The sequence below is a fragment of the Strigops habroptila genome, chromosome 3, assembly GCF_004027225.2.
Source record: "Strigops habroptila isolate Jane chromosome 3, bStrHab1.2.pri, whole genome shotgun sequence".
NCBI lineage: Eukaryota > Metazoa > Chordata > Aves > Psittaciformes > Psittacidae > Strigops > Strigops habroptila.
The window spans coordinates 6,499,183-6,516,329 of record NC_044279.2 but is presented as its reverse complement, the minus strand read 5'-3'; the positions used below and the strand labels follow the sequence as shown (position 1 = coordinate 6,516,329).

The 17,147-nt window shown below is 41.7% G+C and overlaps 1 protein-coding gene across 6 annotated transcripts in view; it reads left to right on the top strand.

Annotated features, from left to right (window-relative positions):
• The window catches only part of USP6NL (USP6 N-terminal like), a 123,677-nt gene that overhangs the window by 49,019 nt on the left and 57,511 nt on the right, over positions 1–17,147 (top strand). For all 6 annotated transcript variants that reach the window (XM_030478922.1, XM_030478924.1, XM_030478928.1 and 3 more), the window contains 2 exons: positions 5,472–5,545; positions 7,580–7,662. In XM_030478922.1, coding sequence (XP_030334782.1) covers positions 5,472–5,545; positions 7,580–7,662 — 157 coding nt within the window. The remainder of the gene's footprint in view (positions 1–5,471; positions 5,546–7,579; positions 7,663–17,147) is intronic.

Genomic DNA, 17,147 nt, shown 5'->3' with positions numbered 1-17,147 from the left:
CTGGAAACACCAAGGATAATGCTGCCATTTCCCTCTCCTTTATTTCCCAGGGCAGTGGTGGAATCACCATCCCTGGAAGTGTTCATGTACCGTGTAGATGAGGCCGTCTGTGACATGGGTTAGTGGTGACCTTGGCAGTGCTGGGGTAAAGGTTGGACTTGATGATTTTAAAGGTCTTTTCCAACCTAGTTGATTCTAGGATTCTGTTTTGGAAAACTGAGTTACTGCTGGGGCTGCAAGAAGGATCCTCAGTGTTTAGCGTGGTAATATCAATTAATACAAGAATACATTGGTGCCAGTTTTAGTTTTCCCCCTTTTTTGCCTTTCCTCCCTACCCCGGCCTTAAAAAATGCATTTTAGGTGTTTGATAGGGAGACCTTGGATCAAAGGTTCTCTGATGTCTGTCGACAGGTACTGTTTGTCCCTGTGAAACAGAAGGGAGAAGGTGGCACAAAGGCAGGAGTAAGGCAGGATTATTGCTTTGCTAGTTGGATCAGATCTGTCAAACTGGAGCTCTGTGTCTGTACCTGGTTTCTTACAAAAACTTCTATCCCTGAGGACATTTTTACTAACAGCCAGAATTTTATTTTTACATCTATTTGTAGGGCACATCCTTGTTTTCTCCTGAACAGTGTTTGTTTTTACTTGGGTCTGTTGTTTTGCTGTTAAATAACGTCACTTGTAGCAGTTGATCCATTCCTGGTAGTCCTGCGTTCTTTATAGAGCAGAACATTACGTATTATCCATCTGTTGATATTAATAGTTCCTCCTCATTTAAATGTACTGCTCTGGCCTTTCTTCCTTGGGATTGGAAGAAGCTGGAATTCTGGAAAACTAAACTGTTCTCGCCAGTGTTCCTCTCGTGCTGCAAGATACTTCAGATTGCAACTGCTGAGTAGGAACTGGGAGTTTCCCATTGGTTTTTATGTCTGTGTAAGAAGCTTGTTTGGCAGGTTTAGGAATGAATTTGTCAATTTTTATATCAATTGGCTGAACTGGACATGGGGTTTGAAATTAAAAAACCCTCCAGGGTTTTTTAGGGGAAGTTCAGGTTAGATATAAGGAAGAAGTTCTTTACAGTGAGGGTGGTGAGGCACTGGAATGGGTTGCCCAAAGAAGCTGTGGCTGCCCCATCCCTGGCAGTGCTCAAGGCTGGGTTGGACAGAGCCTTGGGTGGCACGGTCTAGTGTGAGGTGTCCCTGCCCATGGCAGGGTTGGAACTGGATGGTCTTAAGGTCCTTTCCAACCCAAACCATTCTGTGATTCTGTGATTTAAAAATGTGGGATTTTGTTTTAAATGTTCATATGATGCGCACAGAGACAACCTAATAGTGGAGAGCAGAATAACATCCAGAATTCATTTGGAAAGCTTCTGCTCCTGAGTCATGCTGGCACCTCCAGATCACTTATTTCCCTCTCAGAAGATAAGTACTGGGGCTGTTTAGGATTGTGTGCTTGTGTACAAGTAGTTTATCTCTTTGCCTGTGTACTTCTATTTCTTACATAGCATCATCACTTTCTGTTCCTGAACAAATTGTGTCTGTTTCAACTCTTCAGTAGTTGTTGGGGTAAGGAGAGACTCCGATTAGAGAGCTGAAGTAAGAAAGCATGTAGTGATGCTGGGCAATGCTCTCCTCTCACTTTGTAGGGCTGACAGCAGTCCACAGGTGTCTAGTTTAGCACCTTAGAATCAGGGAGCTGCAAAATGAGCCAAATTCTAGCCCCATCCTCAAGTATCCTTTTGAAGGTTGAAATCCATCAGTTCATGAGTTAGCAGCACCGACAAGTAAGATAACCTGATTTGGAAGTGCAGCAGAAGAGCACTAAACTGGCTGTTATGTCAGTTCTCTCTCATGGCGTTGCAGATTGGGATATTGGGTTCAGTTTTCTGACTCTACCAATGCTTCAGCTCCTTTACGTGCTGCTTTTCTAAACTTATAAATTTATAATCTTTGTAAATATAGAATACAATTTAGCATGAAAGAGTGGTGAGGGGAAAACACTCTCTGAGTGATACATGTATCAGGCTAACTGCTCAGAAATCTTTGTTCCTGGCCTTTCTTTCTATGATTCCCCTTTTTCAAGAGGTAGGTGTGATGTTGCCGCTTGGCAGGGTTGTAAGTGCTCTTGTTGTACCTTGTAAGCCTGAATTTTGGGGGGACTCAAATGCAGTGTTTTAGTAAGTCACTTCACCCAACCTGTAGCTGTGCCTGGGGTTGCCCTGACGCAGGTGTAGGACCTTGCACTTCGCTTGGTTGAACTTCATGACGTTGGCATTGGCCATTATTTCAACTGCTTTCAGTTATGTGAGACTTACTGAACAAAACCGGTGAGACTTTTACCAGTTACTTGTCTTCAGTTTCCTAGTGATGTATTTTTGTGCCTAGGAAGGTATTTCATGAAGAAATTTTCTTGTTCCCATATTTAGCTTGTACTTTATCAAGAATCATTGTGCAATTCCTAACTCGGAGATATTTAAATAACTCCTCTTAGAAGAACAAATCATATTTTATGCTTATCTCTCAAAATACAACCTCTTGTCCCCATCTCGAGCTGTTCTCTGGGTTTTCAGTATGGATGGATTAATGTAACATTAAACTATCTTAGTGCAGCTAGCAGGTTAAGATGATTCTGGCAGAAAGTGAAGAGGATTATTTGCAATGCAATGAATCTGTTCATTCCCCCACTAAATGTAATTGAATTGTCATGAGACACAGAACATGCCAAAGTTTGATTCCTGTGGTACTCGTGCAGAGGAGAGGAAGGTAAGCCCTGGCCATGCTTTCAACATCAATAATTGTTTTAAGCAAAGGTTTAAACTTTGTTTCAGCTTCTGCCACTTCCCACATGCGTGGTGTTGAAGAGCTGTGCATGTCCTTTTGAGGGGGGTTTTAAAGTGAAAGTAATAATCTGGTTTTTTAATTCTTTTAATAAAAACGTGTATCAGCTACTTACCACTTGAATACATCGACTGTGTATTACACTATTGACTACTTATTATGCAGCCACACTCTTTCTCAGATCAAATTTGATCTCTCCTTTACTGGGAAAATCATCGTAGGATTTTATTCCCCATTTCTCCAAGCCCAGCAGCAGTGGTGCTTTAAACAAGTCAACTTCTCCCTCACATCTGTCCATTGGCAAAGAGATCATTAGGATTGCTCAGTACTTGAGTTCTCTGCAGGAACATCAGCTTTCTAAGCAAGCATGAAGTTTGCTTTTGAAACCCCCATCATTTGCCTTCTATAAAGATTTATTTTAAGCACTTTGTGTCTTACAAAAGAAAACACAATTTATTTTTACTATGGTTCCTTTACCTTCTTTCTTTGAAAATACTACTTGGCTTCATCTACTGCTTCATGTCAGTGTAGATTTGGTAGCTTTAGAGGACCTTGTTGGTTTAGTAGGCATAGTATGGCAACTACTAAAGGATAAACCCCAGATTATTATACTTGTGTTGGGGAATGTGTAGTGCCTGAATGCACTCGAGTAGAGTTCAGTGTCTGCCCTTGTGTGGTGACAGCACTGGGGAGGGTTCTAAAAGAGTGATGTGGTTGGTGTGTAAGAGTTGTGCCTTGGTCAGCGTTCACCTGGGTAGCTGTGGTAACAGCAGTCGCTATGAAACCGTGTCAGAGTAAACCAAACCTGAAACCAAACTGCTTTGTGTGTTCCAGTCCTCAAGCTTCAGAATAAAGGTGGATCTAGCACTGGAAGAGCAGGAAGAACAGTGCACTGCTTGGACACCACCAAAGGCTGAGCAATATGAAATGAGTCTGTCCACCTCTTACCTTACAGGGAGGACATTATTTGTCAGTGTTGTGGCACGGAGATGTGGAGCTTCCAAACAAAGCAGATGGAATTCTTAATTGTTATTTTTTTACCTCCCTTGAATAATTGTGTCACTACCCGTGTGTTGGTTCTGGTGCACATGGGGGGAAAAAGGACAGAGTTTGATGTCTTCACTAATAAATGGGTGTAATATGATTGCCGAATGTTGGTGACAGGCAGAAGGGGGCCGGAGTGAGGATAACTAAGGGTAGCTTCTGGACATCTGAAGTGAATGCTTTGAAAATGCTGTCAGACTTTTAGTTAGGGGAAGCTTGGGAAAAGCATCACTGGTGTTGGTGTCTGCCATGGGGCATGCTGCTCCGGTTCTCCCTGCGTTCCCCTACAGCAACTTCAAGTGAAAACATGGAGAGACCATGCTCAGTGTCTAACAGAGAGCTTAGAAGGCCCCCTTGCACAACTTCTTGTCTAAATATTGAGAAACACGTAGATAAATTTGATTAAGGAAATAGTGGGTTTGAACAAATGTGTTAACAAAGTCATAGGATAGAAAACTCTAATTTCTGATCTGTTTTTCTATGTCATGGCCCAGATGGTTGATATGTACAATTCTTGAAGTTCATTATGTTGCCATGAACTAAATAGTGGTACAAAAACACATGGAGTTGTTTTTATAACAGTGTGTGCTTGGAAACTCTTTCAAACCTTTTTAAAGCTTTGCTTTATCTGGAGTTTGTTGCTTTTTAATAATGGAAACAAACCAACTCTTGAATCTTTCACAAACTTATCATTGATTAAAACTGATGTGGTTTGAAATCATGATCACATTTGGGATGTTGAAGTGCGTTTATGTTATTGAATATGCAAAGCAGCATCTTTCTTACTTTTCCTTTCTTGGTGCCCCCTTTATGTTCCTGTCCATGTTCTAGAGATGGTTTCAGCTAAGGGAACCATGTCAAGGAACTGAATTCAGTTACACACTCAGTCTGCTTCACCTTCTCTTGATGAAACCAGATTTATCTGAACTTTCTGAACTGCACTGCTGTACTAAAATCCACTGCAGTGTACTGGTGTACCCACATACCTGTTTATTCCTGCCTGTCGAGCTTCCTGTTGTCATATCCTTACACTTACTCCAACTCTGGCTTAGCCAGGTTGCAGTTCTGATCCTATACCGACGTCCTTCCCTGGTTCCTGAGAGGTCAGTCTTAGGCAGTTTCTCAGCTGAAGTCATGCAGTATTTCTTCAGTGTTCATCAGTATTTAATCCCTCTGTACAAACCCTGTAATAGTTCATACTTTCACTTTAACCACTAGTGTATGTTTTGCCTTTCTTTGACTATGTGAACATTTGTGAAACTGGCCGCTAGTAGCTTTTACCGTGTTCTTCAGTCTTCCAGTTAGTGGTTTATGGAGTATTATTTCTTTAACTTTTATTTAATATCTGCTTTGATGGAAAATCAGGAACATTCTAAACTGAGCAGCTCGGACACCATCCGATAATCGTGTTTTACTCTGAACAGCACTCAAGACATACTCCAAAGTCACATTTTGCTTCCATACAATTGTTTCGTTGGCATTTCTCCATCCAAGTAGTCTCTCTGAAGATCATTTTCCAAATCTTTAGCTGCAGTTCTTTGTTCACAAGGGAGAGAATCTGAACAGCATCATTTGACTTCTCCACAGGTGCAGATGCCGAGCAGGATGCTGCTATCAAACTTGCCCAAGAACGAGCAGAGATAGTTGCCAAGTATGACAGAGTAAGTGAACTCGATAATAATATTAAAGATAGCTTATAATTAATGTTAGTAATATGCCTGTTTAAAAAATGAATCATGATTCCTGCTAGCTTTTGTTTAAAATACTCTATGTAGTACTAATCTGATGGGTTTGTGATACGCTGCCCTCTGGGTGAATTAAGTTTTCCTTCCGTGGGGGATATTCTGGATAATGACTAAATCAACTCATTTTTCAGGTGCATGGCAAGTTGCTTTGGGGCTATTTTAAGGTATTGTAATGTATTAGAAGTAATGAAACTGGGGTGTCGGAGGATGCTCGGTCGATCTATGAGATCCAAAGGACTCTAATTTTTATTTCATTTGTGGTTATGGTAATGGAAACAGTTAAATCATTACAGAGAACTTGAAAGATGAGCGAACTGCATTGTTTGTCAGATTACTGTGAGGAATTGAAGAAATACCCCAGGTATCCTTATTCTTGAACCACTTGCCAAGTAAAAGCCTGGCACAGAGTATGCCTGGAATGTCTACGCTGTATTCACATATTCTTGGAACACTTACGGACTTCAGAAGTGTCATTGGAACACTGAGCATTAGGCTTGTTAGTAGAGTTCATGAAATGTTTTACATGCTACACGTAGTGGTGCTTTGCACAATGTGCACTTAAGGGAGTGGCTCTGGGTTTTGAATAACCACAAGTGTGGTGGATTGACCCTGGCTGGATACCAGGTCCCACCAGAGCCACTCTGTCACTCCCCTCCTCAACTGAAAGGGGAAAGAAAATACAACAAAAGGCTCATGGGTTGAGATAAGGACAAGGAGAGATCACTCACCGGTTGCCATCATGGGAACACCAGGCTTGAATAGGGGAAAGTAGTTTATTATCAATCAAATCAGAGTAGGATAAGGATAAATAAAACCAAATTGTAAAACCACTTCCCCTCCCCACCCCTTCCTTCTTCTTGGGCTTAACTTCACTTGGAATTCTCTATCTCCTGCCCTCAAGTGGCACAGGTTGATGAGGAATGGAGGTTGTGATCAGTTCATCCCATGTTGTCTCTGCTGCTTCTTCCTCCTCAGGGGAGGACTCCTCACGCTCTTGTCCTGCTCCACTGTGGGGTCCCTCCCACAGGAGACAGCCCTCCATGAACTTCTCCAACATGAGTCCTTCCCATGGGCTGCAGTTCTTCATGAACTGCTCCAGCGTGGGTCCTTTCATGGGGTGCATCCTTCAGGAACAGACTGCTCCAATGTGGGTCCCCCATGGAGTCACAAGTTCTGCCACCAAACCTGCTCCAGCCTGGGCTCCTCTCTCCACAGGGCACAGGCTGGCATTGGCTCTGTTGGACATGGGGGAAAGCTTCTAGCAGCTTCTCACAGAAGCCACCCCTGTAGCCCAGTGCTACCAAAACCTTGCCACATAAACACCATACATTTTGTGGTTTGACTGGTGGCCTCTCTTCATGCTCTGTAACCCGAGTGTAGCCCATACCAGAAGAAATTATAGCTGAAATAACTTCGATTTCTGCAAGTCTTATGAAAATTAGTAGTTGGAGTAGATAGACGAACATGAATGAATGCTTCATCGAGGGAAGACTCGGTGCTGTGTTCTGTCTGACAGCTGCTGGAGGTCAGCGTGGGCATTAGCTCAGCACTGCCCACACTATGTGGTGGTGTCAGGTAATGGTTTAGGAAAGGTGGACTATGGAAATGAAACGAGTAGAAGGCACTCTGTGGGGATCTTGATGGACTATTGTGGAGGTTAACTACAGGTGTAAGATTATTATGAGTCCATAGTTGAAATCAGTGGTTAAATCTTACTCTGTGTATAGCAGTGACCAAAAGAGATTTCCTCTGATGAAAATACCGTTCATAGAGGCTGCAGAGGTTTGCAACCTTTTTCTTGGTTGGGCAGTTTAGGACTAATGTTCTCCTCCCCCTCCTCTACCCCACTACCAGTGTGTCCCAAAGATTAGGCTTTGAGTGGTTGAATCTTCTGTGTTTTAGTTTATTGTATCACCAAACTCAATTTGGGTCTTTCTTGTTTCCCTCTAGGGCCGGGAGGGTGCGCAGATTGAGCCATGGGAAGATGCTGACTATCGTCTGTACAAAGTCACAGATAGATTTGGGTTTCTACAGTAAGTAGCAAACTTGGAAAGAAAATAAGATTAAGAATTTACTACTCTTACTATTTATGCTTTTTACTGTATCACCTGTTTGCTGAAAGAAGTATTATGCCTTTTAATAGATCTTCTGGAAACTGCTGTGTAAGTTTTGGGTAATCTTTCACTTTGCCTTTCAGTTCCATTTGTGTCTGCTTTTTAGTTCTGTAACTTGATCCTGCCTAGGGAGTGAAATGGTTTTGAGTGTTTCATTTGGGACTGAAAATAGGTAGTCTACAAGAAATCTATTTGAAGCTGAATTAGATTGCAGATAAATCCTGGTTTGAAGGAACTGTGTTTATATATAAAGTTGAAGTTGCTGGAAGGAGTTCGAAAAATTCTGTCACAATGTTAATATTTAGAAAAAAATCCCAACACATTTAAGGTTACTTAATGATTGTATATGAAGAACTGTGCATCCTAATCCTTAAAAGCTAAATATCATTTAACTTCGTGTATTTAGTAACCTTTCTGATGTCTCTGCTGATCTGGGACCTAATGTTGCATCTTAGTCAGAAAACGCCAGAATGCAGTGACCCGTATGGGTACCTCCTTTGTAACAAATGATCTCTGTCTCTTTGGCAAATAGAAGCTTAGAGTATTAAATGGTGTTAGGACTTTTGGGGTTGGCAGATGTAAATATCCAACTGGCAGGAACTGAACGCAAGCTGACTTGCTACTTTTGATAATATCCACTCAAGGTTCTCCGCTGTTCTTGGTGTTTGGCATTGATGTTCGAATGCATGAAGGGCAGTTAAAATGCAGGAAAACCAGCAATGAGTGGAAAACTTAGTAATAACTATGTACTTTTATAGTAATGGGAGAGAGGGGGAAGAGTATGTGTGTGTGTGTGTGTGTTTTTGGGGGATTCCCTCTCCCCCCTTCTGTTCTGTGGTGTCATTGTTTTTACAAGCTGTCAGTTAAACCAGTCTTTACCTGTAGACAGCCTTTGCTTTATCACAGTGGGTTAATTTGGTGTGTGACCATTCTGTTTCACACAGAGAGGTCTTTGTGTTGGTAATCTACAGCTGCAACGCCACGTGTGTGGTGTAGCTGCAGTTGCAGGCATGCTTCATGGAGAGTGGATGTCAGAAGAACTGCTCGTGCAAAAGTAATTGAAGCCACTCTAAGTTCACCACTGACTTCAGTGGGAATTGAATCAGGCCTTCAGATTTGCAAGTGGAATTATTGATTTTGGTACCGTTATGAACTCCTGAACTTTTCCTGTTACTTATATTATGATATTTGCCTTTTTATATCTTAGGCAGGGAAGAACCTTATTCATGTCTGCTCCACTTGCTGCTGCAGTCAATTTTCAGGAGTCTTGCATTTCATGGCTCCAGTGCCGTGATATATTTGAGATGCAGTTATGGAGTTATGCTGAATGGCAAACTGATGTGTGCTTGTTTCCCTGCTGCTCTTGCTGTAACTTCAAGCTCTAGTGGGCATCTGCAGTTGTTCTTGTGATGGGGCAGGATAGATGGACCTCAGTCATTAGACTGCACTTCCTCCCTAGTGATGTCTCTAGTCACCAGTGCAAGAATTCTCTCTGTAGTCAACTTCAGGGGATGAAATCTGAGAGATTTATAACACATGAAGACGACATAAACCAACAATGTATGTAGATACTCTGTCTCTTCACTAATTGTGTGATATTTGTTGTTCATATGCTAATTGATGTCATAAGGCAGATTTTACCTGAGGCTGCCATCAAGGCTGCTTTATGATTCTTTAAAGCAAATTCATTGCAACTGATGCTTTTATTTTCCTGAGAAATAAAACCTCTCCTAATAGGAGAACTATAATTAGAATAAGCATATCAACTGTCTGTCTCTGAGAAGACGAGTTATATTGCACTGTAGATTTTAACTGTGGTCTGGGTTCATGTATATACTGCAATACCGAGCCTGTGCAATCTGCTGTTTATGAAAGAAACTCCTCTTCTTATGAGACTTTGAAACTAAGCCGTGTGTACCAAAAGCCTCAAACATTATCATCCAGGAGAGCTGTAATTCCCCACGAGCCGTCTGTCAGGTGCTTACAGTGTAAATTAACAAACAAACAGACTGATGCACATTCAGAATCTGGGGACTGTATCAAACTTGAGATCTGTAATGATTTGTAATCTTGTTTACGCTGACAAAATACCAAGTAGCTGAAAACTCTCTTTTGTATCAGAAGGCTGCTGGATGTGGGGAACCTGATGGAAAATTAGGGCTCGTTTTCTCAAGTACATTAGGCCTTGATTAGTGTCAGTAGTTTATAAGCTTCTCTTTCTCCTTGGCTGTGTCCTGTCTGAAGCTTTCCTGGGCTCTGCGTAGGTGCATTCAAAGTTCAGTTGGTTGCTGATAGGGCAGAGAAGATAAGTTTGATGGGATGAAGCACTCAAGCTGCCTGCGTAGGTTGCCACTGAGAAGACAGCAGGAGAAGATTAAGACTATAAACATTTAAAGAGTAGTTTTGGTCTAGATCTACTGTTCTTGTGGTGTCCCAGTGTCCTTATTTGTGTGTCCAACTGGGAATCAATAAACTGGGGGAACCTGAAGACACGCTTTTATTGTCTTCCTGCCATTCCAGTAGAAGTGGGTAAAACTGCTTAGATTTTTCTCTGAGAACATGCTGAGTAGCAAAGGGAAGGTGCCTTTCTATGGAACAGTGTAGAAACTGCTAGTGGTTGGAAACAGATAGGACATTTCCCTTCAGGTGAAGTATCTCACCTTAAGGTTAACCTTCTTTTAAGACCCACAGTTGAAATATCTGGCAGCTTTGGTCAATTGTAGTTGTTGTTGTAGTATTTATTGTTCATAATAGTTAGGGCCATCTTTACCTGGCACTATCTTCAAGTTTTAATAGCTGCTGCCTTTGGAACACAATTCGTTCACTGTAGTGCTTCTATATTGCAATTATGTCAATGAATGTGGAAGTTCTGGTTGACTTTGGATCTTAAAAGGAAATTGGTGTGGATGGGTTATTAAAATAGCTACTTAAACAAAAAAGCTGAGTTAATACCTAATGAATTTAGAGAAGGAGAAAGTAAGTTCAGTGAAAAGTACCAAAGCATTATAACAATGAGACCTGTTTGAAATGAATAAAGGGAAGTTGGATATGAGGAGAAGATTCCAGCAAACATGCTAAGCTGTGAAATAACCCTGTGGGTTAAATGCACCTATGAGGATTTCTTTCAGTGGGACTAAATTGCAATGGGTATGTTTTGAGTAGAGTAGCTCATAAATTGCATATAAGAGGCATGCATGAATCAGAACGAGTTAAAATCTCATTACTGGCTGAAATGTAGAAAGCTTGGCCTTAGCAATTACTGTTTTTGAGAGGCTGTAAGGAAGTGGTGGTCGTCACGGTTTGTTTAAGCCATATGGTGTTGTGGGCAAACCAGTCTCAACACGGGGAAGTTTTTACACAATTCAGTTTATTGCCAAATAACACAACATTCGGATTGCTGACTTGGATACAGGAAGGAGACACCCCAAAGCATCAAACGCTAATGGACACCTAGGGGAAACATCTCTCTCCCCTCTGCCTCCAGGACAAAGTTCCTTTGCTTTTTGCTGTGGGTCACCCTTGGCTTACCCCAGCTCCCTTGGAGGTGTTCTCCTCTACCCTGGCACTGCATGCCTCCTTCTGAGACCACATCTCCAGCCATGTTCCCAACATCTCCTTCCATGTCTCTTCTCCTCTCCACATCTCCTCAATTTCTCCTGCCTCTAGCAGCTGCCATGCATTTAAAGTTATGTTTTTATTAGAGACATCATGGGTTCCTCCAACTGAGGCTTTGGCACATGTTGGGTTGGTGATAGCTGTTTCGGAGCTGGCTGGAGCAGCCATGACTGGCACAGGGCAGGACATGGCCCTTCCCACACAGGTCGGTGTGTGAATTTCATCCCAATAGCTAATCTAAATCTACCATCTTTCAGTTTAAAGCCATTCCCACTTGTCCTGTGCCTACATACCCTTGTAAAAAGTCCTTTTCCAGCTTTCTTGCAGGTCCCTTTTAGGCACTGGAGCTGCTCTAAGGTCTCCCCTTAAGGAGCCTTCTCTTCTCCAGGCTGACCCAGCCCAGCTCTCTCAGCCTGGCTCCAGAGCAGAGCTGCTCCAGCCCTCACAGCATCTCTGTGGCCTCCTCTGGACTCACTCTAAGAGATCCATGCTGTTCTTACATTGTGGCCTCCAGAGCTGAAGGCAGTGCCTTCAGTGCACTGTTTTCCAAGGAGAATAAAGGCCTGTTTCAGAGACCCAGAGGTCCTGAATGGCTCTGAGGGGACAGATCAGTTCCAAGAGCCACGCTTCAGATGCTGATGTGCCTTCTTGTAGCTGAGATTGTCTGTGTGCCAGCTGGTCCCAGCTGCTGGCTATTCATGCTTTCCAGTGCAGGATTTCCAACCCTGTTCTTTTAATCTCAATTTGTAAAACAGTACAAGGCAGGTGAAGTAGCACTGGGTCATCTTGATACCATCTCATACGGTATTAATTCCATTAGCATTGTTCATCTTAATTCATACAGCCTTGTTTCTGTTGGTCTTCTTCAATGTCAGCACGTGGAATAATGCCTGTTAAAACGTTATCTTCACTTACATAATGTTTATGTAGGAGAAGCCCGTGTCAGGGAGCTCATCTTAGTCATGACTACAAGAGTCTTGAGAGAACAGCCGAGTTTATTTCTTACAGTTCACTGTGGTTATCTGTAATCCTAAAAATATGTTTGTTTTCTTCTTAAAATAAGGCAGCATCATCCCTACCCAAACCCTTCAGGCATGGTCCTTACTCAGTACAGCTTATTTTCCAGTAAGAAATCCTGCTGGCCTCCTGACTTCACATTATAGTGTGGGAATGCTGAACAGTGGGGCTGATGTGAAAATACTCTGAATTTGTTAAAGGAACAATTTTCCCTTCAGGAAATCCAGCACCAGTGTTTGTATAGACAGTCTGCCAGGGCTTTGATAACTCTGAATAGTCTTTTCGACAATATCCATGCTTGAAACTGCATCTGATGGCTGGTTTGTTCTATACCTGCAGTTGGTGGAGGTCCAGCTGACCATCTCAGGGGAGCACTGCAGCACTCGCATAAGCCTCAAGTCTATCACCGATGACTTTTTCAATCAAGTATTTTAGGAATGGGAGAAATGCCTCAGATCACTTCAGATAGTCATAACAAAAACTGTTTCAGCTGTTTTGGAAGTGAAAAAAGATGGAATGTCTTTGGTATTATATCCCCCTCCCCCAGAAAACCAAACACTCTGCACCTCACAAAGAAAGCAGCTTGTGTCACATCTTGTCATAAATGTTACCGTAGATGTTCGTAATCTTTGCACTGTGGACTGTTCTTTTGTAGAAACTTAACTTTATAGATACTTCTGTTTGCAGCTTTTCTGGCAGCAGCCCTTGATAAGGGAATAACTTCAGGGAAAAAACCGAAGGGAATTGGAGTGTCTTGAAGCTCATAGCAGACATTCCAGCAATGCCTTGGGATCTGGGATTTCCCCCTCCTTGAATTCTTTAGCTGATTTGATACTGCTTTGGGATAGTTAAAAAAGCTGCTAGAATTAATACATTATTCCTCGGGTGGTGGCAAGTTCCCTACTTCTCCTAGTAAAGTAAGAAAAGATATTTTTTAAGGCTACATTTTAAATAATATCCTTATGAATTTGTCTATTTAGAAGTGGCATTTATATGAATCATTTCTATAGTTACAAAATTATTGAAGGTCTAAAGCAACAAAAGAAAGGAACAAATCCAAATGACAGTAAATGTTTTGTAAATAAATAACATTATCGAAGCGCATATTTAAAGATGCGTTTTCCTGACTGTATCCTTGTATTAGAGGGCTGGAGCACCTCTTCTACAAAGACAGGCTGAGAGAGCTGGGCTGGGGCAGCCTGGAGAAGAGAAGGCTCCTGAAGGGGAGACCTTAGAGCAGCTCCAGTGCCTAAAGGGGCTCCAGGAAACCTGGAGAGGGGCTTTGGACAAGGGCCTGTAGGGACAGGCCAAGGGGAATGGCTTTAACCTGCCAGAGGGGAGATTGAGATGAGGTCTGAGGCAGAAGTTCTTCCCCGTGAGGGTGCTGAGGCGCTGGCAGAGGGTGCCCAGAGAAGCTGTGGCTGCCCCATCCCTGGCAGTGTTCAAGGCCAGGTTGGACACAGGGGCTTGGAGCAGCCTGCTCTAGTGGAAGGTGTCCCTGTGAAATTCCACCTAGCTTCAAAGAGAAAATAATTATTCCTTCCCCTTCCTTCCATGTTACGTTAAGGTTGATTGGCCACAAGAGCATTGGCTGATTGGGGTTTGCAAAACAGCCTAAACTTTGTACATGCTTCTGAAACAGGGCAGAAGCTGAAAGCAGCATTTTGCAACTCCAGAGGTCAATACCAGTTGCATGTTTAAATAGCCAGGCCTCTTTCGGGCCTGTCAGCACCAGGCCAGAAGTCAGCAGGATAAGCCAGATGGCCTCATTGTCTTCCTAAGATGGCACAGAAAGCTAACAGTTAAATATTAATCTAAATATAATAATAATTTAAATTTAAATGATGATAAAACTAATCCAAACATCTAAAAGGCATCTTCTTTACTGAAGTCTCCACACCAGTGTGCTCCTGTTCAATGCACTGCCAGGTTCTGTGCCGCTTTGTACTGAAATCTCGAAGTCATTGAATGTCATTCCCTGTTGAAGGTGAGATGTCAGCCGGGATCATTTGTTTGGTACCTGTCAGAACTCGTGATTTCAGTCCTTCATCAGATAGTGACCATGCAAAAAGCATTAAAGAAAATCTAAAATATCCCTTTTATGCCAGCAATTAGGGTATTATCCTCTCTTTTAGTACCTTTTATTGATGTTATATTTTATTTTCTTGTGAGTATATTCTTTGATTGTTTTAATCATCTGTCTCACCCAGCTGTGAGGGAGGTGTTCACCCTTCTCTTACAAGAAGACTTTTTAAGACCACAGTTGTGCCTGTGTAAGCAAAAGAAAGGAGCATCGCTTTCCAGAATTCGGGGCAGGTACAGCTCCAGGCCAATTTTTACTGCTCTCCATTGGGAAACATACATCATGACTAACATATGCTGACTAATGCATTGTGGAAAGTGGTGTAATTGTTCACATTTCAGTAAGTACAATGTAGAAATAAGAAGCAAATACAATTGATTTACTGCAACTTTTCAAGCCTTTTTGCTTTCCGCCATTCACTGCTGAATGCCATCAACTGAATTGTCCTGTTAACTTCCTATAAAGAGCTGTAAAAATCAAAACCTGCCATGATGCCATTTAAAACATCAGTCATTATTTTAAAAGCTTTCATTTCTCTAACCTGCGTGATATGAATTCTTTTCAGGTCTTGTTGCTATCAAGGTCTCTGTTAATAGTTACTGCACTAACCAATATTGTCAGGGTTTGTGGTCTAACGTTGGGTGATTCAGCTTAAATATGCTTTGCTTTACTACCTGTTCAGGAAGTGGGAACTGTGGATGCATGTGCAGTGTGACAAATGCTCTTGGGATCAGCGTAGTGATCTTGGACAAATTGGAGTTTTATTCTGCAAGATTGTTTTAGTGGGCTTTGTTTTTCTTCTCCTAGTGAAGGATAAGATGTACATTCAAAGTACTAAAGGTAGAAAATAGAGATGAAGTTTCCCCACGGCTGATTCATGAAGCTCTCTTAAAATATTTGGGTTACATTCTTGTACTGCTCTTACAGTAGCTCTGTGCTGATTTTGATGGAATTGTACCAATTTGTAGCAGCTGAGAACCTGACTCATGCTCTCATTCTTTATCCCATGAGTCTATTAAAGCAGTGAACATGCTTTTAGAATAGTTTGCTGATGATGAAGATTATTGCATTGCCAGGGGCGCTTTTCAAGTAGCAGAGTTCACTTATTCTTTCTCTTGCTAAGAGAGAGGCCTACCTGCTCTTCTTATCAAACTGGACTAGTTAAAATGTGTTGCATTTTTATCAGCTCTGTAATGCATTTCTGCAGCATGCAGGGGAGCAGAGATGTGGAGAGCTCAATCAAGAACTGTGAGATCCTCCATTAAATGCCTCCAAATGAAGCTACTGCTTTTTCTTTTTCCAATATTATTATTTTACCCCTAAGTTTTTAATAGGGAACAATATAATGAGCAACTAGTTGTCCTCTCATTCTGTTTCTTGGTTATTTATACATAGCATTGCTGGAAAATAGTCCTTATCTCTTTGTGCATTCCTTATTACTTTCTACAGCGTGCCTGTCACGTCGTGTGTCCAAAAACAGTAACTCCTACACAACTAACCCTGGTGAGTGGAGTTAGGTACACAGTTGAAGTCTCTCCAGATAACCGATGTAAAGATGGGTCTCTGTGTGTTCTTGGTGGCAAAAGCACTTCTGTTGTGATGCCAAAAGGTCTTAGTAATAGAAATTAAGGAAAAAAGCATAGTAGCTGTAACTTGGTAATCATAAAAGTAGTATTCAAAAATATGGGATTTTGTTTAACTTTCATTTCAATTTTCAGTAGTAAAGTTGGCACATCAAAGCTTAAGGAAAGAGCTCTAAAGAGAGTTGCAGAGTTCTTGTTCATAGTGACATGCAGCCACTATCCTTAACTTTCTAGGCACAGGAAGTATTGCCAAACACGTTAAGTGGTACAGGGATGTGCTAAAAGAGCAATGAAATGTTTATTCTTAACAGTTCAATTATAAATGCAAATCTTACTGCATTTTTATCTGTCGTGGTCATTCAGCAGGGACTTGCTGTCATCTTCCTCTCCTCCTCTTTTCCTCTCAGTTTTGTGAGACAGGGTCAGACCTGCTTGTCAGGAGAGTGGCTTAACTCTCCCTCCCTTGGGAGAAAAGTGTGCTGAGTTCAGCCTCTGTCAGCTGCCAAAGACAAGTCTGTATTAAATATATACATATACACAAGTATTGGATGTAGAGAAGTTGTGTTTCTCTTCTCTTTTTTACTAAATATATGGATATGCCTCACTTTGCATGGAATTTTTCATGTGGCATTATAAAGATTTACTGTGAAATTTCCACTGTAGTTTTGCATTGTGTGCAATGGATTCTGCCCGCTGGTATGTGATACACTTCCCTGGACTGATTTTGCTCTAGAATATCCATTGCTAATCAATGTACTGAGGAAATGCTGTTTAAAAAAACCCCAAGCCAATCACAGATTTCAGCTCTATTTAATATTCTTTCCTCATGCCCTATGTACACTGAGAGTGTTATTTAAGGAGAGAAATAGAAGTTTTCTTGGGTTGGTAATTGAGATTCACAATTCAGAAATTGGCTATGATCCATTCTGACTGTTTCAGTTTACAGCTCTGCTTCCATGGTGGACAATGAACTTTGATCTCTGCATTCATCTCCAGTTATGGTGGTGGTTGCATCCTTTTCTTTGCATTGGTACATTTGTATTTACTTCTAAAAGCATGAGATGTGAATGGCAATTCCCAGCAATTGCTGCCTTAAATCTGTGTCT